Raw genomic sequence first — 23,452 nt, 5'->3', positions numbered from 1 at the left:
CCGGCTCTTTGTCACCCCATGGACTGTAGCCTGCCAGGCTCCTATATCCATGGAATTCTCCAGGCAAGAATACTGGAGTGGGTTGCCAGTCCCTTCTCCAGGGGATCTTCCTGACCCAGGGATCAAACCCAGGTCTCCTGCATTGCAGGTGGATTCTTTACCATCTGAGCCACCAGGGAAGTCCCATGTATAATGTTGTATCAGCCATCAGAGATTTACAGGGTAAGAATTTTGTCCAATTAATTACCTTGTAGTCTGGACAAAAGCTAGCTTTTGCCTTTACTCCTGTACATGACAACTTCCTCTTTTGAAAACTTTCCCTGTTTGCAGACAAACAGAATTTCCCCATTTATTTATTTGTTCATTTTACCTGCAAATGGGCATAGGAGTAGGTACCACCCCAGGGTTGCATTCTTGGAAGATGTGGTTACACAGCAAAGCTTCAGCAGCTGGCCGGCAGAATGGGCTCACTGCTTTCAGTTCATTCCAGGCAGCATGAACCAGTAGTTCTTGGGCCTCCTCAGGGTCTGCGTAGGAGTTGTTGAAGAAAACAAGAGCGTCTTGTGCCAGGACAGCATTGCACACCTCCCCTCTGTACTGGCTGCAGTAGCCTTTGTTATCTTTCTGTGGCTTGCTGAAAGAAGCAGTGAACAACATTCCGGATCACATGCTGTTTCTGAGCATTCAATCTGCCTTTTTGTTTATTTTCCATTTCCACATCTGCATCACAGAAATAGAAGATTGTCCTGGCAAATTGGTTGAAATGTTCCATCTGAATATTGTCATTTCCAGCAGCAATTATATTACCTCTAGCTACTCCAGAGGTTATGATGAAGATTCAAATTGATAACCATGTGGAAAGCTTTGGAAACTCTCAAGGCCAGAATGTGTGGGAGTATTTTTTATTAGTTCCATCATAAATAAAATTTGACTCCACATTTCTTAGAAATAAGCTGACGTAGCAATAAATACATCTACAAAACACATTCATCATGATGATTAATAAGTGGTTGAGTGTAGTAATTGGTCCGATCCAAAAACTTGCAGCTTTATGAACGTGAAAAGTGAAAAGTGAAATTCACTCAGTTGTGTCTGACTCTTTGTGGCCCCATGGACTGTACTGTGCCATGCTCCTCTGTCCATGGGATTCTCCAGGCAAGAATACTGGAGCAGGTTGCCATTCCCTTCTCCAGGGGATCTTCCCAACCCAGGGTTTGAACCTAGATCTGCATTGCAGGCAGACTCTTTACCAACTGAGCCTCTAGGGAAGCAAAGCGATAGTTGCTCAGTCATATCCAACTCTTTGTGACCCCATGGATTCTAGTCCTCCAGGCTCCTCTGTCCGTTGAATTCTCCCATAGTTTATTTAAATGTTATGATAAGTAAGCATTTTAATTTTGTGGCACACATCTTCAATACTCGGATCCTACCACCCACACATCTTCCCAACATTCCATTAAAGAATAAGAGGAAAGGCACACAGGGAGGAGAAATCACTGGACTCTCAGATGAGAGTCTCTAGGACTCTCAGAGGAGCTAAGTAGCATCTTCAATTTTGCTATTTTCTCACCACATGTCTTAGGGAAAGTCATCTGGTCGCTTAAGATGCCATATTCTGTAAAGTGATGTAAATAATTATTCTGAGCCCAGGTTATTGTGTATTCATGGGTAGTAAAAGTACTGGCATAAAAATAAGATTAAAAACTTATCTGTTATAATTATTGAAGAGGACAGTAAGGAAAATGAAAATACTGCTGGTGCTCTCTGCACATATCCACTGTTCCTTTAATGCAGGGCTGAGAATTATAGCTCCTCAATGGCACCCCACTCCAGTACTTTTGCCTGAGAAAATCCCATGGACGGAGGAGCCTGGTAGGCTGCAGTCCATGGGATCGCTAGAGTCTGACATGACTGAGTGACTTCACTTTCCCTTTTCACTTTCATGCATTGGAGAAGGAAATGGCAACCCACTCCAGTGTTCTTGCCTGGAGAATCCCGGGGACGGCGGAGCCTGGTGGGCTGCCGTCTATGGGGTCGCACAGAGTCAGACACAACTGAAGTGACGCAGCAGCAGCATACTCACTTGACAAATATTTATTGAGCACTTGTTATGTGCAGGCCCTGTAATGGTCTCAGTATATCTTTATGCCTTCCATCAGATATATTGTTAACAGTGATGGAAAATTCAAATTGCTGTCTCATTTAGATTTGTACATCTGTTGGAATTTAGCATTTCATTATCTTTATATAAAGGATTTCAAGAAAAGAAAATTAAACAACTGGAATTTGTTCAATTGAAGTGTTTTAACTGCTAAAAGATCTCATCTGAATTTGAAAAATTGATTAGAAATTATCATTGACTTGTCTTTGAGGCAAATCTATTAAATGAGATACAACTCATTTAGGTAAAGCAATGAACTTCCATGAAATATTATATTTTAAAATAATGTTTTCTAATATAGAATCATTTTCTAATTCATATTAACATTTTACTAATTAGTTAACATGAATTTTATTGTATTACTTGTAGTTTATTGGGGGTTTTAAAAATGAAGGTTTTGAATAAGGGAACGCAAAACTCCCAAGAAAACCTGGGCCCTATAAGGTTGAAAAAATACCAGAAATACCTCATTACTCAACTTCTGAGGAAACCCAAGGTAGGATGACACTAAGAAAGTTCGAGAGAAGCAAGGATACTGTGCTTTAAGAAACTGAGTAATAATACCTAATAACTGGAAGTAACTCAAACTGTTTTACAAAATGGTCATACATATTGATAATCCTTCCTTAAGAGAGGAAGGTGACTATTTTCACTTATAAAAAAATGTATCATGTAAAAGTTAAATATTTATTTCTCCTGGTCTGAGTTGAGAATTAATCATCTATGTTTCATTGTCATATGATAACTATTCAATAACACTCCTTTATTTTTCCACTAATATTTTTAAATAAAAAGTTCATGATTTTGTTCTTTAATTACATAAGCAAAAACCATTTAAAAAAAATTGGAAACTAAGAAAAATTACACAAAGGAAAAGTTATAAAAGTAGCCTTAGAGATAAGAGTTGTTAATAATGAATTAACCAATTATTTTCTCTGATTTCTGCTGCTTTTCTTTTAAAAAGCCCTAGAAAAATCTTTAGAACAACCTCAGTGTGAATTAATAGTACTGAGTCCTCATTGATTTTTGAGCACTAGCTACATAATGCAAAAGAAAAAAAAAAAGGCAGAATAGGCTTTTAATAGAAGGGAGAAGATCTTGGTTTTAATTTTGGTTTGTCTTCATACCAGCTTGACGATAACTAGCCTGTGAAAACCATTTGCATCCTGGAAAAAACCATACAAAGTGTATGGTTCTTGCTAATTTTCTGTGTCTTGTTGATGTTTTGGGAGCATTAAAGACCGCTTTTGTAGATTATCGTTGCTTTATTAGCCCACAAGGCAAGGGATATTTAGCATCAAATATATATGTGTGTGTGTGTGTGTGTGTGTGTGTGTATACTATGTAATATATCTCCCTTATTTTGGCAACTTATAAACCTCAAATTTTATGTGATGATCAAATTTCAGAGGCCAGATATAGAAGCCAATTGGGCCATTTTTTTCCCCCTCAACCTCCTAACCTCATCACTTAAAAATTTCTTTTAAGGAGCTCACAGCAAAACCTAGGGAAAAAGATGAATGCAAAAAATTTCCACTGGTGCCCTCTGCCTTTTGCAAGTGATGAGTCCCCTTTCTGTCCAACTGAAGTCATGTTTCTCCACATGTAGCTCTTGAGACTGCAGATGGAGTGACAGCAGAGGCAGCCAGTCCTGTTGCCCATTCAGCAGTGGGACAGAGGTTGCAGGGATCTGTTCACAGAGTGCTAGTCGTTTCGGAATAATCTGCCAAACTTCCTCCAAAAATTCTAGTTATATGTTAATATGCCACTTGCGGTCAGTCCCTCCCTTGCCTCCTGACAAACTAAACCTGACTGACTTCTTTTTCTGTATAGTTTCTTTTTTGGAGTCAACAACTGATGTTTGATCCCAGCCTTGCTAGTTTCTCTTGTAACAGACAAGTCTCCTTGACCAAATGAAATATTTGAAGGGTTCTTACTGCATTATCGCTTTTATTTTCTCTCTGCTTTAGCACGTATGACTCCCTTTCAGTAGAATACAGTTGACCCTTGAGCAACACAGGTTTGAATTACTTGGATCCACTTTTACGCAGTTCTTTTCAATAAATACTACAGTCCTATACCATCCCATGTGTTGAATCCAAGGATGCAAAATGTGAATATGGAGGAACCACATAGACATAGTGCCGACTATAAGATACTGATTGGTGCCGCTAACCACTGAATTGTTCAAGGGTCCACTGTTTAAAATGTGATGCTCCAGTTTCTATGAGAGAGACATCTACTCCCTTTGAACACATAATACATTGTCCAATGGCACATTCAGATGACCAGGCATGCCATGGTTGGTGGGGACAACCCCACTACCTCAGTGGAAATGCCACACCTTCTTTTCCTGCCCTCCCATGTGAGAACTGTACCTCTCCTTCGATAGTGACACACCTTTGTTATACAGCAACTGCCCAGCCTCTCATGGTACTTATGCCATGGTCAAGGCTCTACATCCCTCTCAGTCTCCAAAGCAAACTGGAATTGTTTTTATCCTTTCACGTCTAATGTCTTTGTGTATGATTGTGTGGCTCGGAGATAAAGAATCTGCCTGCAACGCAGGAGCTGCAGGAGACGCAAGTTGGGTCCCTGGGTCAGGAAGATCCCTTGGAAGAGGGCATGACAACCCACTCCAGTATTCTTGCCTGGAGAACACCATGGGTAGAGGAGCCTGGCATGCTGCAGTCCATAGCGTCGTGAAGAGTTGAACACTTAGCACACAGCATGCACATTCTCTAAGATGGGGGTCAGCAAATAGAAGCCACAGGTCAAATTTGGCGCTCTGCCTCTTTTTATATCACCTGTGAGTTAAAAATGGTATGGTTGAAGAAATCAAAAGGAGTGAAAATTACATGAAATTCAAATCTCAGTATCCAGAAGTTAAGTTTTATTGGAACACAGCCCAGTTCATCCATTTCCAGATTGTCTATGGTTGCTTTTGTGCTGCCATGAGTAGTTACAACAGTGACTGTATGGCCCACAAATCCCTATACTTACTGTCTTGTCCTTTACAGAAAACCAAAAGTCTTTGTGTTATCACAAGCGAAAAATGGTATGGGAGTTTCTTTAGTTAGCATTTAGTTGACTGTAATCAGTTAATAATTTTCATTTGCATTTAGTTCTATGCGAATGATTTCTGTCCTTGAGCCCTTAGGGTTTGTGCATGCTTCCATTATTACGAGGTTCTGTAATTTGTGTAGGGGTGTGTGTATGTGTGTGTGTGTGTGTACACGTGCTTAATCGCTCAGTCATGTCAACTCTTTGCAACCCTTTGATTGTAGCCCACCTGGGTCTTCTGTCCATGTGGTTTTCTGGGCAAGAGTACTGGAGTGGGTTGCCATGTCCTTCTCCAGAGGATCTTTCAGACCCAGTGTGTGTATGTATATGTCCCCTAGTAAAACATCAATTCCTTGGGTGCAGGGAATACATAAAATTTCTTTTATTCCTCCACTTTCCAATATAGCGCCAGAATTAGAGTTAGTGTTGTTTTTTAACAGCGTAATAGTATGTATTTATATTTGGCTACATCAGGTCTTAGTTGTGGCATGCGGGATCTTCATGACATCGTGTGCAGCCTTTCATTGCAGTGCATGAAACTCTCTAGTTGTGTCACATGGGTTCCAGAGCACGTGGGCTCAGTGGTTGCAGCACGTGGGTTTAATTGCTCTGTGGCGCGTAGGAACTTAGTTCTCCATCCAGAAATCAAACCTGCGTCCCCTGCATTGCAAGGTGGATGTTTAACCACTGGACCACCAGGGAAGTTTCCTAGAGTGAGTAGCTTAAAGATGCATAGAGAAGACGTGTGCTAAAGGGATGAATGAATGAAAGATGACATCTCTTCTATGGGTGACCTGCATTTCAATTTACCTTTTTCCACGTATATGCCACATATCTCTTCAGTAAATATTCAGCTTCTCTATTGTATCCTTCAGGTCAGTATGCTGCTGTGATAGCCACCTAATTCTCAAATACCTGATAATTTTATTTATCAGGTAAACAAATGCATCAAAGCTATATGACTTGGGAAAAAGATTGGGAACACACTACATTTTCTTAGGCTATGAATTATTATTTATGCTATGAATGATTTCACTCCATGGAATTACAATCAATGGCTTGAGTTGTAGGTCCTGTTTAGTTGCTGTGTTGAATGGGTTAGCACTATAGTTATGAATCTGTTTTTGACTCTGACTGTCTGAGCTCAGATTGAGGTTGTGTAGTTAGCTATGTGGTCTGGACAGCTCTTTGTGCCTCAGGTTCCTCAGATAAAGAAGGAGGGATGATAGTTCTTGTCCCATAAAGTTGCTGAAATATTAATATGAAAAAGTGGTGCTTTAAATGTCTGCAGAACTTAACTATTATTATTATTTTAATTAACCATTTTGATGGGGGCTTCCAGGTACCACAATGGTAAAGAATCCACCTGCCAATGCACGAGACTCAAGAGACACAGCTTCTATCCCTGGACTGGGAAGATCCACTGAAGTAGGAGATGGAAACTTGCTCCAGTATTCTTTGCTGAAAAATTCCATGGACAGAGGAGCCTTGTGGGCTACCCTCCACAGAGTAGAGTACAATCCAGAGTAGGACATCGCTGAGCAACTGAGTGCACACAACCATTCTGAATCTTGATTTCATCATTTGTAAAGTTAAAATAGTTACCACATATCATAGAATTTTTATGAAAGTCAATTTATGTAAATAAAACATTGTAAATTTCAGAATGTTATAAGGTGTTACTTTCTTATCTGCAGGATAAAGCTATGAGGGAGAGTTTGAGAGTCAATGGTGTTTCTCTTTTCCAAGCCTATCATTTACTTGATGTATGAGTAACTTATAGTCTCCAATTCCAAGTAATTGTCTTAATTTCTTTTCCATACAGTAGGGATAATAATAGTACCTATTTCATTGGGATGTCCCAAGGATAATTTTTTAAAATTTATGTAAAACTCTTAGCATAGTGCCTGATACATAGTAAGTACTCAATAGATACTAGATATCTTCATCATCATCTTTTTGTGAAAGTATTTAAAGGATTAGAAATTAGAGAGTTTCTGAAAGATTATAGTGCTCAACAAATAATAGATAATAAATAGCATGTCAAACAAAGCAAAACAAAACATTGGTGTAATAGCAATACCTTACCTCCATTCTAGTACCAGGAAAGGGAGTTTCCACAGGAAATCAAAGTAAAAGAGAAAAGAAACAAAGGTTAGTGCATTTTCATCTCAAGGCTTGTAAGAGATAATTTTGATACCTCTAAGTTTCTGAAAAGTTCTCTGCATCTTCCAGGAGGCCGGATCCTACATTAACAGGCATATTTGGAGAAGGAAAGTAAGAAAATATAAAATGTCTCTAAGAACTGAGTTCTTTTTAAGATGAGTCAACCATGGCATCATTAGCCTAGGCAGGATCATAGTCCGATTTTCCCTCTGTTGGCCACCCAGGGACTTTTCAACCAGAAAGCAAGGAGTGGAGGGCTGAACAGGAAAAGGAAAGAGGGGATGGATGGGGGAGCTGTTATTTTCGCAGACCCACTGGCCTCACGTGGTCATACAGGGGCTCACACTCAGAAGGGCTCCATGCTTAGTGTCGTGTTCTGCTGTGATCGTCTTGAAACACTTAATAATTTTCTAACAAGGGGCCCCACATTTTCTGGATAGAACAGATGGAAGAAACATGAGGAAATTCTTAAAGAGAAAATGGTATGTAATTCAGAAGGGGTAAAGACAGAATCTAATAGCAGCTGGACAAGGAAACCTGTTGAAACATGAAAAGACCAAGGTTCTGTATATGAAAAAGCCCTCAATTTAAGAAGAGAGAATTCTATACCATGGAGATGAACCAACACCAAAGAGAATCCAGCCATAGAACTTGGGAAGAGATATTAAACTTAGACGGGCTTCTATTTCAATGGCAAGTAAGAGGACAAAAAAAACCAAAGTTGTTTAAAAGTGCTCAGTCTTTTCAAGAATATTAAGAGAATCAAAGGATGATTCACTAGACTTCGTGTGTTTTATACAGAAATTTCTCCAGTCACATTTTCTTTGTGGGGGTGGGGGGTGGAAAGGGAAGGGCTTCAAGAACCTTGCAATTATAAACAAGTGCTTTTATCTCAAAAATAGTTATTTTTAAAATTCTAAAAATTTCCAACAGTCATCAATATTTGTAGTATCTTTTCAATTATCTGGAAAAGCCAATAAAACTTTGGCTTTCTTTTTAAACATACAGCCAATCTAATATGAAAAAGCTGCATGATTATAAAAAGAATGCTTACCTTGTGGTACTAGCTGTGGGACAGCTGGTAGCAATTTAGTGCAGCTACTGGCTGTTATTCATTTATTCTTTTCTCTTTTATTAAAAACAAAAGCAAACACCTTTAATCAGTTGGAAACCAGATGAAACCACCATAAAATGCTGAGGGATGGGGTCTGTTTTGTTGCTGAGAACACTCTCTGCCTATGGTGGGTGAAGCACTGGGTGGGAGAGGGAGTTGTGTGCTCCTGCTGCATTACCCCAGGTCTCACAATTGTGGAGAACATTGCAAGGGACCCAATAGTGTGACTATGAGACATGACAGAGAATGTGAAACATGATGGTGTATTCAATTAGCTATGGTTATTATGAAACAGAGTCCAAAGTTTTATTTTATCTGTAATAATGTGAAACATCAGCTCAAAATATAGAAAATAAAAATATGAAATGACTGGATAAAGATGTCATATATATACATATATATATATATATATATATATAATGGAATAATACTCAGCCATAAAAAAGACTGAAATAATGCCATTTTGCTGCAACATGGATGAACCTAGAGATTATCATACTAACTGAATTAAGTCAGATAAAGACAAATATCATATGGTACTTATATGTGGAATCTAAACTCTGATACAAATGAACTTATTTACAGAACAGAAATAGAATCTTTTGCACATGGTTATCTGGTTTCCCCAATACCATTCATGGAAAAGACTATCTTTTCCCCATTGTATATTCTTGGCTTTTTTGTCATAAATTAATTGACAAATATATGTGTCAACTCACATATTTGTGTAAGTTTATTTCTGGGATCTTGATTCATTTCCATTTGTCTAGGTGTCTGTTTTTATATCAGTTCTATTAAAAAGCAGAGACATTACTTTGCCAACAAAGGTCTGTCTAGTCAAGGCTATGGCTTTTCCAGTAGTTGTGTATGGATGTGAGAGTTGGACTGTGAAGAAAGCTGAGCACCGAAGAATTGATGCTTTTGAACTGTGGTGTTGGAGAAGACTCTTGAGAGTCCTTTGGACTGTAAGGAGATCCAACCAGTTCATTCTAAAGGAAATCAGTCCTGGGTGTTCTTTGGAAGGACTGATGCTGAAGCTGAAACTCCAATACTTTGGCCACCTGATGCGAAGAGCTGACTCATTGGAAAAGACCCTGATGCTGGGAGGGATTGGGGGCAGGAGGAGAAGGGGGCAACAGGGGATGAGATGGCTGGATGGCATCACCAACTCGATGGACGTGAGTTTGAGTGAACTCTTGGAGTTGGTGATGGACAGGGAGGCCTGGCGTGCTGCGATTCATGGGGTCGCAAAGAGTCAGACATGACTGAGCGACTGCACTGAACTGATAATGTTTTGGTTACTATAGTTTTGTAATATAGTTTGAAATCAAGAAGCGTGTTGCCTTCAGTTTTTTCTTCTTTCTTACAATTACTTAACTATTGGGGATCTTTTTTGATTCCATACAATTTTATAATTGTTCTATTTTTGTGAAAAATGTCATAGGAATTTTAATAGGAGTATATGAAATCCATAGATAGCTTTGGGTGGTGTAGACATTTTAACAATATTAATTCTTCTGATCTATGAACACAGAATGTTATGTTAAGTCACTTTAGTTGTGTCCAATTCTTTACAACCCCATGGACTATAACTTGCCAGGCTCCTTTGTTCTTGGGATTCTCCAGGCAAGAATACTGGAGTGAGTTGCCATTTCCTCCTCAAGGGGAATACAGGGTATCTTCTATTTATTTGTATATTTAATTTCTGTCATCAGTGCCTTGTAATTTTCAGTGTACAGATCTTCTTCTTCCTAAGTTAAACTTATTACTACGTACTTTTTTTGTTTTTGGTGCTATTGTAAATGGATAATTTTCTTTATTTCTTCTTCATATGTTAGTGTATAAAAAAAACAACTGATTTCCGTATGTTGATTTTATATGTAGAACTTACTTACTTAATTCATTGATTAGTTCTAACAGATTTTGGTGGAGTTTTTAGGATTTTCTGGGATTTCTTTGGAAGGAATGATGCTAAAGCTGAAACTCCAATACTTTGGCCATCTCATGTGAAGAGTTGACTCATTGGAAAAGACTCTGATGCTGGGAGGGATTGGGGGCAGGAGGAGAAGGGGACGACAGAGGATGAGATGGCTGGATGGCATCACTGACTCGATGGACGTGAGTCTGAGTGAACTCCGAGAGTTGGTGATGGACAGGGAGGCCTGGCGTGCTGCGATTCATGGGGTCGCAAAGAGTCAGACACGACTGAGCGACTGAACTGATCTGATGTATAAGACTGTGTCATCTGCAAACACATGACAATTTTACTTCTTCCCTTCCAATTTGGATGCCTTTTATTTCTTTTAATTGCCTGGTTGCTTGGGCTAGGACTTCCAGTATGAAGTTGAATACAAATGGTGAGAATGGGCACTCTTGTCATGTTCCTGATCTTAGAGGAAAAGTGTGTAATACTTTGCTATTGAGTACGATATTGGCTGTGGGTTTGTTATATATGGCCCTTACTGGGTTGGAGCGCATTCCTTATATCCAATTTGCTGAGAGTTTTTATTTTTAATGTATGTTGAATTTTGTTAAATGCTTTTTCTGCATCTACTGAGAGGATCATATTTTTATCCTTAAAAATATGGATATATGTACATATATTATATATGTACATACATACATATATAATGGAATAATACTCAGCCATAAAAAGACTGAAATAGTGCCATTTTGCAGCAACATGGATGAACCTAGAGATTATCTTACTAACTGAATTAAGTCAGATAAAGACAAATATTAACTGATTTGTGTATGTTGAACCATTCTTGCATCCCAGAGATAAATCCCACTTGATCATGAAGCATGATTCTGTTAATGTGCTGTTGAATTTGGTTTGCTAGGATTTTACTGAGAATTTTTGCAACTATATCCATCAGGGATATTGGTCTTCGGTTTTCTTGTATTGCCCTTATCTGGCATTGGTATCAGGGTAATAAAGACTGCTGGTAATGCTTCTTTAAATGTTTGATAGAATTAATACCTGTGTCTATTTTGATGGCCTTTGGCTCGTCCAGGACTGTGCTCATTACAGGGATCATGGGCTGTCTTGCTGGTCTCTGTCACAGGGCTGAGGGTTCTGAGGACAAAGCTCAGGCATCTTGCCAATAACATGGCATCCTGGTGAGTTTAAATGACAACTTGAGCCTTTTGAGATTGTGACTGAAGGGGAAATGGAACTTCCTGGTTCATAGGGAGAGGATCCAAAAGTTTTTCTGGCTCCTTTTGATGACCAGCAGCAAATGTAAATGAGTCAGAAAAAGTATATCAGGTTTCTCCAATAATACATATGAATCTGGGCATATGCACGGAAGAGTTTTGGGACAATGAAGGATGATCTTTATTTTTTTTGTTGTTGTCTTTCAACCACTAGAAATATCATTAGACATAATCCTGAGCCCTAGAACAGATTTTTGCATTTCCAGTTTTCCTGCTGGGATAAGTAAATAAACAGATGGAGTAAAAGCTTCAAAGTGAAACACAGAGAATGTGACAAAAAGTACCGTTGACTGCAAAACACCAGGGGAGGATGGGGGTGGCTGAAATGGGAGAAAGGAGAGTTTGAGGTAAGGAAGCATTGCCAGAGTGTCAAGGGGAAGCATCAGGCTCTGGACCTCTGAGGCTAATGGAGAAAAGAAAGAAAGAAAGTGAAGTCACTCAGTTGTGTCCGACTCTTTGCAACCCCATGGACTTTAGCCTACCAGGGTCCTCTGTCCATGGGATTTTCCAGGCAAAAATACTAGGCGGGTTGCCATTTCCTTCTCCAGGCGATCTTCCTAACCCAGGGATTGAACCCGGGTCTCCCTCATTGCAGGCAATGCTTTACCGTCTGAGCCACCAGGGAAGCCCTAATGAGGCTAATGGAGAGAGATGCCAAAAACAGAAACAGAGAAAGCAGATGTCATGACTAAGCTCTGAGAGATCTGGGAAGCATAAGACCATGCTTTGATGTGATTCTGAATTAATGTGGTTCCGTGCATCCCTTTTACACCAGAGTGGCCTCACTTTCCTGGAATATTGGTTCCCTATTTCCTGAAATAGGGAGCACCCTAGAGCTGAGATGTAGTTTCCTCAATAATGACAAGGGGGCACTTATGAGGCATGTAGCAACTTTGATTGGAAAGAACAGGTTCAGTTCAGTTCAGTTGCTCAGTCGTGTCCGACTCTTTGCAACCCCATGGATGGACTACAGCACGCCAGGCCTCACTGTCCATCACCAGCTCCCAGAGTTTACCAGAGTTGCTCATGTCCATTGAGTCAGTGATGCCATCCAACCATCTCATCCTCTGTTGTCCCCTTATCCTCCTGCCCTCAATCTTTCCCAGCATCAGGGTCCTTTCAAATGAGTCAGCTCTTCGCATCAGTGGTCCAAGTGTTGGAGTTTCAGCTTCAACATCAGTCCTTCCAATGAACGTTCAAGACTGATCTCCTTTAGGATGGACTGGTTGGATCTCCTTACAGTCCAAGGGACTCTCAAGAGTCTTCTCCAACACCACACTTCAAAAGCATCAATTCTTTGGGGCTCAGCTTTCTTTATAGTCCAACTCTCACATCCATACATGACTACTGGAAAAACCATAGTCTTGACTAGATGGACCTTTGTTGGCAAAGTAATGTCTCTGCTTTTTATATGCTGTCTAGGTTGGTCATAACTTTTCTTCCAAGGAGCAAGCGTCCTTTAATTTCATGGCTACAGTCACCATCTGCAGTGATTTTGGAACCCCCAAAAATAAAGTCTGACACTGTTTCCACTCTTTCCCCATCTATTTGCCATGAAGTGATGGGACTGGACGCCATGATCTTAGTTTTCTGAATGTTGAGCTTTAAGCCAACTTTTCACTCTTCTCTTTCACTTTCATCAAGAGGCTCTAGTTCTTCTTTACTTTCTGCCATAAGGGTGGTGTCATCTGCATATCTGAGGTTATTGATATTTCTCCCAGCAATCTTGATTCCAGCCTGTGCTTCATCCAGTCCAGCGTTTCTCATGATGTACTTTACATATAAGTTAAATAAGCACGGTGACAATATACATCCTTGACATACTCCTTTTTCTATTTGGAACCAGTCTGTTGTTCCATGTCCAGTTCAAACTATTGCTTCCTGACCTGCATACAGATTTCTCAAGAGGGAGGTCAGGTGGCCTGGTATTCCCATCTCCTTCCACACAGCCAAAGGCTTTGGCATAGTCAATAAAGCAGAAAGAGATGGTTTTCTGGAACTCTCTTGCTTTTTCAGTGATCCAGCAGATGTTGGCAATTTAATCTCTGGTTCCCCTGTCTTTTCTAAAACCAGCTTGAACATCTGGAATTTCATGGTTCATGTATTGTTGAAGCCTAGCTTGGAGAATTTTGAGCATTACTTTACTAGCGTGTGAGATGAGTGCAATTGTGCGGTAGTTTGAGCATTCTTTGGCATTGCCTTTCTTTGGGATTGGAATGAAAACTGACCTTTTCCAGTCCTGGGGCCACTGCTGAGTTTTCCATATTTGCTGGCATATTGAGTGCAGCACTTTCACAGCATCATCTTTCAGGATTTGAAATAGCTCAATTGGAATTCCATCACCTCCACTAGCTTTGTTCATAGTGATGCTTTATAAGGCCCACTTGACTTCACATTCCAGGATGTCTAGCTCCAGGTGAGTGATCACACCATTGTGATTATCTGGGTTGTGAAGATCTTTTTTTGTACAGTTCTTCTGTGTATTCTTGCCACTTCTTTTTAATATCTTCTACTTCTGTTAGGTCCATACCATTTCTGTCCTTTATTGAGCCCATCTCTGCATGAAATGTTCCCTTGGTATCTCTAATTTTCTTGAAGAGATCTCTAGTCTTTCCCATTCTGTTGTTTTCCTCTATTTCTTGGCATTGATCACTGAGGAAGGCTTTCTTATCTCTCCTCTCTAATCTTTGGAATTCTGCATTCAAATGGGTATATCTTTCCTTTTCTCCCTTTTTTTTTTTTTTTGCTTCTTTTCTTTTCACAGATATTTGTAAAGCCTCCTCAGACAACCATTTTGCTTTTTTGCATTTCTTTTACTTGGGAATGGTCTTGATCCCTGCCTCCTGTACAGTGTCATGAACCTCTGTCTGTAGTTCATCAGGCACTCTGTCTATCAGATCTAGACCCTTAAATCTATTTCTCACTTCCACTGTATAATTGTAAGGGATTTGATTTAGGTCATACCTGAGTGGTCTAGTGGTTTTCCCTACTTTCTTCAATTTAAGTCTGAATTTGGCAATAAGGAGTTCTTGATCTCAGCCATAGTCAGCTCCTGGTCTTGTTTTTGCTGACTATATAGAGCTTCTCCATCTTTGGCTGCAAATAATATAATGAATCTGATTTTGGTGTTGACCATGTGGTGATGTCCATGTGAACAAGTTAAGGAGAGAAATAAAAATGGCAGGTGTCTCATGGGGTTCGGATGTCTTATTACATTGCACTCATGAGATACCCTTTTAAAATGTGCATGAGGAAATTTTAGGAAAAGTAGAGGAGCTTGAAGTCTCATAGTAAGTGTGATGCAACAGGAAAAACAGATCAGGGATGAACAAATGGGTCTTGTGGCTTTTCATGAATTAGCTACGTAAGGGAGTGTTATTCAAAAACGGTACCTCATACTTTCCAAACTCATTGACTAAAGTCAAATCATTGCTGGTTTCATTCTACATGAAATTACAGAAAGGTGAAGATAGGCGAATTAAGGTACACATTTTATAGGTTCCTTTCTCTGGACCAAAATCCTAGAAGACAGGATATTCATAAATTACACAAAGATAAAGCAGGAGTTTTTCCTGCTTCTTATTTGGGACTCCAGAAGCAGAGAATCTTATAAGGGCCCTTTAACCTGACATGTGATCGGCCACATTAATGCAAAAATGGTAGTATGACACAGTTGGGTAGACAGCAGGACTGAGTTAGTGGTCTAAATCTTCTTTGGATTTTTTATAACATGAAAGTGATTCAGAAGTTTCTACAGGCCCCAAGAGGGATAAGGAAGGAGCTGACTTGGAGTTTAGCATGTACGGCATTGCAGAGAGAGCCAAGGGCAAAGGTTGCATAATAGACTCTAGAGAGGGAATTGATGAAGGATTTGACCGAGATGTGGAGGATTGTACTGCTACAGGAAGAGCCTCAATGGGGCTGAGCCAGAGAGGGAGGTCCTCTGGGTTCCAACCAAGCCAAGAGATGAGCTCACTAGTTCTCCAGCTGTAGACTTTACCAAAGACTAGGGTGGTCCAGAGGACACCACTGCATAAATCCAAGACTCCTTCTCTCTTTCCATGTAAGGAAGAGAGAGAAGGAGGAAAGAGAGGAAGAGACATGGCAGGGAATTGATCTTTGAATGCCTGAATAATGACCAGAAATGAAACTTTCTTCATGTTAGCAACACTTGTTTTCTCCTCTAACCAGGGGATGTGTAGGTTAAGCTAGATTAGATCAGTTTATTTTCTTGGATTTGAGTATTCATATGTAATTATTTCTCCTTCTCTCTGCACATACATATGTTATCAATATGTAGTTATATAAATATATGTTTACTGAACACTGGCTCCTGATCAGTTAACAAATAAAACATAAGATAGTGAGACTAGAATCATTCCAAGTAATTTAAAGGCATCAAAAATGTAATCATTTAATTATCTCTTGAACCTTCTCATGTTCTGTTGTTTTATCTGTTATTGTTTGTCCTAGACATTTTTCTTAAAATCTCAGACACATCTAAACTCCTTGTACCACATTCAGACACTTTCAGACCTTATCTTTTCTCTCCTGACCTGCTGTCTACCTAATAGGTTTCATGCATCTCTCCTCTTCTCTGTTTACCAACTGTTGCTGTTGCCAGAATTTCATAACTTTTCCAGACTCCTTGAATAACCTAACTGCATGCCATGCCCCTTCATCTTTTGACACCTGACATCTGTTGATTTGATAAAGAATATATCTGACCATATTCACTTGTCTCCTCTAAAAAAATTAAATAACTTCCCATTGATTAAAGAGTACAGTCAGCCTGCTCAGGCTCTTCATAATCCAGCTAGATCTCACATTTCAAACCTTTCTTCCTCTCCTCCACCTCATCTCAGTCTCCATCATGACTTGCTATTTTCTGGACTCACTTTGACCTTGTCATCTCTAACTCAAATGGTACCTCTTTTCAAAGGATTCCCTTAAACTCTCTTTTTTCCTGCTGTTGTACTTTGTGCTTCTGCATAGAACAGTCTGTGCTGTGATGTCTGTGACTGATAGGCTTCCTTTTTAGATTGAGAGTCCCTGAAAGACTTGGACTCCATTGTTGATGATCCCATTCATGAATTAAGTTTGCATTCTTTACCTAATGCATTGGACTGAACCTAGTGTACTTAATAAATGCACGTAAGAGTGCTTCATAGACAACAAATGGTATGTGAAGAGTAATCAGTTTATTATTTGTTAAAGTGAGTTGACTTTACTTTTAAGCATCTCACCCTTCTCTGGGAGTATGACTTCCCATCAGTGGAAATTCTTGAATAATTGATGTAATATCTCAAGATACAAATATATTCTTGGAGGAGAAAGCAGAAGGAATCTGGTTTTGAAATCTCTTTCCTTCGTGGGCATGCCTCAGAGGACCAGCCTTGTCCAGTGCTCCCTATGTATTTCTCTGTGTCCTTATTCACCTCATGCTAAAAATCACAAGCATTAAGAGAAATTTCCTCATCAGGGAAGATCAAAGAAGTGGCACTGTAGTAAGAAATATCAGGCTCTGGGGAACTGGCTCTGCATACCGGTTCTACCAGTGCTTACCTTACATGTGAGGCCAAGCATCTCTCTGCTGACCCTTGGACGGTAGGCATGCTATGAATATTATCATGCCTGGCATTTCCTGATACAGGGATTATTTCCATCTCTAGGAATTCCACAGATGTTCTCAGAAGCCTTTGGGACATGTAAGTTTTAAAAATAAACCTTTATAACTCAACACAAATATCCTAGAAATCCATGTGTCAGCCCTTTTCCTTGAAAATATCTGTGGATCCTGTTATCACTTGCATGAAACAAGGGGAAAGGCCATAAGGTAGATAATATATTTATAAGTAAAAATTCTGGCACAAGCATGTTAAATGTCTGCCAACTTATTCTTTGAGAGCCTTGGAAAGCTTGATTAACCCTCAGAAAGAAAGAGGAGAAAGAGAAAAAAGAGGATGGGAAGGAAAGAAAAAAAAAGGGAGGGAGGGAAGAAGGAAGGAAGGAGAGAAGGAAAAAAGTAGGGAGGGAGGGCAAGAGGGAAGAATAAGAAAGGGAAGAAAAGAACATGAAAGAGAAGGATATTGAAAGAAATGAACTCCTGGAAGCTGTTTCATATCACTTAGGCAAGCATTTAAGAATTTAATTTTTGAAGCAATGAATTTCCCCAAATCAATTATTTCAGTCAACCTTTGGAGTATCCCTATGGAGGAAGAAATATCCCAAATGGGCCTGGAGTAAGAGATTAAAAAAAAAAAATATGTTCCCTAGTGAAGGATGCTGTGGCATAGTACCAACTCTCTCGTCTCCTCAGTCAGTCAGTCAGTTCAGTCACTCAGTCATGTCCAACTCTTTGTGACCCCATGGACTACAGCACTCTAGGCTTCCTTGTCCGTCACCAACTCCCAGAGCTTGCTCAAACTCATGTCCATCGAGTCAGAGATGCCGTCAAACCCTCTCATCCTCTGTCGTCCCCTTCTCCTCTCCTGAAACAGTGCAATTGCAAACAGCCATCCTACCTGCTATACTTAGGGTGGCTGCAGCCTTGGCAGTACTGAATTTCTCTCCATGCTTATTAGTAGCTATGCATGTGTAAAGTCCTGGCTTGGTGATAAACAGCTGCAGTCTTGAGTCAATTACTCGGTCTTTCACACTTTCTTGAATAGACCCAGAAGAAACCTGGTGGAGTCAGGGGGAAAAAGAAGATAGAATTAGGTCAAGAATTTCTAATATGTTGTATAAAGTAGACTGGAAAGAAAAAGAATTAGGATCAAAAGGCATGTGGTAGATTGCGAAAATTGCCAACAACTTTTGTCTCCCATCGCCCATGACCTTACAATGTGACTTTGTTGCTTTTCCTTTCTGAGGTGGCTTCTTTCCTCATGCTTTGAGTCTTGATTGGCTTGTGACATGTTTTCAAAAGACACAGAGACTTGCAACATTCTTGTACACTGTGGCTTGCTTTCTTGTTTCTCTTAGAACCTGTGACCGCCTGTGAATAAGCCAGAGCAGGCCTGATAGAGGATGAGGCACTTATGGCCCAGTTATCCTCACTGATGCACCTGGCAGCCAGTAATAACCCCGAGATATATGAGTAAGGCCATTCTAAACCCACTAGCTCCTAGTCAACCTGCCAATCACAGGAGCTAGATCAGAAAGATCAGGCAATCCTAGCCCAAATCAGCAAAACCACCCAGTCGAGCCACGGACTTGTGAGCATTAATAAATGGCTCTTGTTTTAAGTGATCAGGCTTTGGGACATCTGTGATGTGACTGTAGATAACTAACACAAGCTAGAAAAGATACCCTGTGTGTATCCTCCAAGATACGTCTCTATGTCTTAAAGTTAGAGACAGTCAATTATGAGAGGTAATAAGAGTTTTAGACTCATTTTCATAATTCTTTTCCAGTTTCCCCCCTAAATGCGCAACAAATAGTGCATGGTTAACGAGAAAAAAATGGTTGTAAAGTCAGTCCTGTTTCTGCATCATGAACCATATCAGAAAATCAAATATCCTTGAAGAGCCAGGCTACCAATGCCATATTAGCACATAATTGACAGGTAATGTACCTAAGTGGTCTTTAGTCATCAGCGTGCCAACTCTGAGAAAGACAGCTCCCAGTGCATTCTTTTGGGTTGCAGAGTTCCAATTTACATGCTAGTTTGTCTGACCCCCAAAGTCTGTGGTTTTAATCTTTTATGTTTTACTGCCTTACCTAGTCCTAAAATTGAATAGTCATTAGAAAAGAACAGTAACAACAAAACCTCAAATCAACCATGGACAAAATAAACGTCTGACTTAAATGTCATTGTTAAGGTGGTGACATTTATTAAACTGGTGATTCTTTCTTCACTGTTTTCTTAAGCGCTCTACCATTAAAAAAAATTTTTTTTTTAATTATCATTGCTTATCTGAGGGGGAAATTGCTAATTTGAGAGAAGTGTGAATAGACTGACAATCAAGAAATCAGCTAATGGTTTACCTTGAGCAGGAGTAGGAGTGGGTACCTTGGTGGCCTTGAAAAAGATCTTTCTGTCTAGTAGTAGAGAATGAAACTAGGAGTAAGAAACTTGGAGCCAATATATTTTACTGTTTCACCTGAGGGAGGATTCACATTTAGATCAGCAAGCGGGAGGGAAGCCCCGAGGTGAGACCAACTTCCCATGCTTCTGCTGCCAGGTAGCTGGGTGGCCCCAGAAGCAAGCAGTCTCCAGCGCAATTAGGCAGTGAAAGTTTGTCCAATTAGCTCCTGTCTTTTTATTCTTTATCTGCACTATGAGTCTCCATTCTTTTAGAAACATTGGTTTATGTGAGCATCAGTTTACCTTAACTGGGGAAACTTCCCAGCTCAGATCAAGTATTGTGGCATTTTCCCCAGATAAGCAGCCTGGACGCTATGAGAAATTAACAAGGCAGAGAGAAAAATATCTTTGAGAGACACACATGCAGCTGGGAATTCAAACCGAATGCATCATTATATTTATCAGAGGTGCAAGTTCCTATGGATTTGAGTGTCCAAGTTAGATGGAAAGGGCTGAACAAGTTGAAATAGAATTTGAAAAAATTATTGGGGTATAGTTGATTTACAAAATTGTGTTAGTTTCAGGTGTACAGGAAAGTGTTTCTGTTATACATATTCATAGGTCCATTTTTTCCAGATTCTTTCCAATAAAGGTTATTACAGGACATTGAGTAGAGTTCCCTGTGCTCTATAGTAGATCTTTGTTGGTGAAATACAATTTTGGACTCTCCCCAGGTTTTAATACAAAGCAACAATGAGAAAAAAAGCTAAAGAGCTCAAACCTCTGTCAGTTAGTATGTTTTATGTTCTGAGGATATTTTGTTTATAAGTATAATCCCTTCCCAGTTTATACATGTGAAATCTGTAGAACAGTTACCTTCCTCCTTTGCGAGTTCGTTTCTTCTTTTAAGAAGTAGATCTGTAGTGCCGATGCCTAGGAGACAACTCAGAAATGAGTAATCCCCTAAATGCTGACTAAACCTGCACTATTTTCATGTTCACACCTAAGAAAGTCACTCCTCAAGGTCACCAAAAACATTCTTGGGAGGAAAGCGAAATGAGTTTTAAGCCGCCTGACCCCCGTCCTCCTGGACACCATCCAGGTGCTGACATAGTCCAGCGGGTAGACCATCAAGTTCCAAGGCTCACTGCCTGATGATGATGTGGTTCCTAAGTGCTTTTCCTCCTGTTTCCAGAGGCCTGGCTTGATTCCGTTTGTGACTCATGCACAGCAGGCCTTGTTAGTCATCATTTGAATTTGTTTTTCTTTCTTCATGGAGCAATCTGACCAACAGTTTAGTATTTTTGATGACCTAAAATTCAGAACACCCCTTTGCCCTGCATTTTGATCATTTGGCCTTTCAGATTTAAAAGCTCAAAAGGATGAGTTCAGATTATGCCTGGGAGCTTTAAGCAAGGTGTGCTGAGGCAAAGTGGAGGACTTCATTGAGGTGACTTTATCTGGTATTACAATAAATATGTTTTTTCTCCAAGTCACTCAGGCATACTGACCTGAAAGCTCTGGATAAACAGTTCTCTGTTGTGTGTGTAGGGGTGAGACTGTGACCTCAGATGAGGCCATTGAACAGGAACTCTATTAAAGAGGCATATTAGTTCACACCTGATAAAATGTATGTAAAAGCCTTCTGAAGGAGACAACATAGGTGGAATACTTTTTACATATCATTAATAATGCTGTTTGGAGAAAATTTACCCCCAGTTATGGATCCTATAACTTTATCATAATTTGACCTCTGAATGGTATTCTGGCTTCTATGACCTTGTCATGCAGCAAATAGTCCCAGTTGGCAAGGACTATCTCAGGGAACTTTAGGATGTGGCCTAATATGGTCCATGTCTGCTGCTAAGTCACTTCAGTCGTGTCTGACTCTGTGCGACCCCATAGATGGCAGCCCACCAGGCTCCCCCGTCCCTGGGATTCTCCAGACAAGAACACTGGAGTGGTTTGCCATTTCCTTCTCCAATGCATGAAAGTGAAAAGTGAAAGTGAGGTCGCTCAGTCGTGTCCAACTCTTAGCGACCCCATGGACTGCAGCTTACCAAGCTCCTCTGTCCATGGGATTTTCTAGGCAAGAATACTGGAGTGGGGTTCCATTGTCTTCTCCATGGTCCATGTCTAGGGAGTTGTAATAATGTCTGTTTATGCATCATAGAAAAAGGAACAGGTTGACTGAGAAAATTTCCCATTCTGTTTCTAATCAACATAGCCATGAATATTGACCCCTTTCAATCTGGCTGCTGAGATATCCCACATAATATATTCCACTTGATATATGTAATTATCTTGGGTTTACATAGTCAGTAAGAGAAGATGTTTCCATGGCTCATGTCCTTTAAACCAAAAAAACTGCCTCTTAAAAATATGTATAAAATATAAGTGAGCTTCCCTTTAAGGAAATTCAAAAACCACAATCTTCAACACAGATTTGGCTGTTCATTTTGAAAACTCTTCTAATAAATTAAAATGATTGAACTTTTAACATGTTTTAGGAATTATAAATATATCTTTTGGACAAAGCAAGAGAGATGTGCAAATTTTTTATTTGAATGCCAAAATAATAGAGTTGGATTTAATTTTAAGTAAATCTGGTTATCAAAATATGAGGATATTTTCTTTTAGAAAAGTAATCTCTTCTGTAGCCATACCAAAGTATTATTTCCAATGCTATAAAACAAAAGGGATATTACTGCTCACTCTGAGTTCACCTAAGACTACAAATTTTCATGAAAAATGAATGATATCTCCATAGGAAGAAAGCAAAAGAATTTTTTATTGCTCTGGGCCAATTTCCTTGCCTTTCTCTTGTTCTTTGGCTGTAAGCATTCAGGGTTTTAGTTTACTGGCATGTTCATGTATGGGGATGAAGGCTCATTCACATCTTTTAAAGTACTTATGGTACTTTAGTGTATTAGTGAAGTTAGTTCACTGCCTTATAGTTAGTTAAAGGGCACAGTTCAAATCCTGTCTTATTCTGTGCCAAATTGCTCCCTGCTCTGCATTTGTGTTAATCCTGCCCACCCAAAATGATCCCAGGTCTGTCGACTCTTCCCTGTTCTCAATAGACTTCTCTGGTTGGCTACTTGTCTGACATGAAATGCCTAAAATTGCCTCCATTTCCTGTGATTTGCATCAGCACAGGGCAGGCATCTCAGTTTCTAGCTGGATTCGGAGAGTAGCACCAAGAACAAAACTTGGCTGTAAGAGCAAACCCTCTCTGACCATGAGAACTGCAGATGTCCTTTTGCTTTCTTTCTGGAAGAAAGTCACTGTTCGTTTATTTTATTCCTGTTTTAGAATCTCCGGCAAAGAATCTATTTTGCTTTCTGATTTTTTGTGAATCACATTTTGAAAGATGAAGTTGGAGTCTCAGTAAGACCAAAACTAACTCAAACCATCTGGCTTTTAAAAATTATTCCTCAACTCCAACAGAGAATAATCATATATCTTCCAGTTCTAAACTCATACAAGCCTTTTAAAGAGTGAGACAGTTGGAGAGGGAGAGGGTGGGAAGATTTGGGAGAATGGCATTGAAACATGTAAAATATCATGTATGAAACGAGTTGCCAGTCCAGGTTCGATGCACGATACTGGATGCTTGGGGCTGGTGCACTGGGACAACCCAGAGGGATGGAATGGGGAGGGAGGAGGGAGGAGGGTTCAGGATGGGGAACATATGTAT

General features: G+C 39.8%; 1 protein-coding gene across 6 annotated transcripts in view; it reads right to left on the bottom strand.

Annotated features, from left to right (window-relative positions):
• MUSK (muscle associated receptor tyrosine kinase) overlaps window positions 1-23,452 on the bottom strand; it is a 99,229-nt gene that overhangs the window by 19,056 nt on the left and 56,721 nt on the right. For all 6 annotated transcript variants that reach the window (XM_044940426.2, XM_044940428.2, XM_044940429.2 and 3 more), the window contains 3 exons: window positions 18,248-18,407; window positions 7,313-7,319; window positions 371-634 (listed from right to left, as the gene is read on the bottom strand). In XM_044940426.2, coding sequence (XP_044796361.2) covers window positions 371-634; window positions 7,313-7,319; window positions 18,248-18,407 — 431 coding nt within the window. The remainder of the gene's footprint in view (window positions 1-370; window positions 635-7,312; window positions 7,320-18,247; window positions 18,408-23,452) is intronic.

The sequence above is a fragment of the Bubalus bubalis genome, chromosome 3 (genome assembly GCF_019923935.1).
Source record: "Bubalus bubalis isolate 160015118507 breed Murrah chromosome 3, NDDB_SH_1, whole genome shotgun sequence".
NCBI classification, from domain to species: Eukaryota; Metazoa; Chordata; class Mammalia; order Artiodactyla; family Bovidae; genus Bubalus; species Bubalus bubalis.
This window is presented reverse-complemented; position numbering and strand designations above follow the sequence as displayed.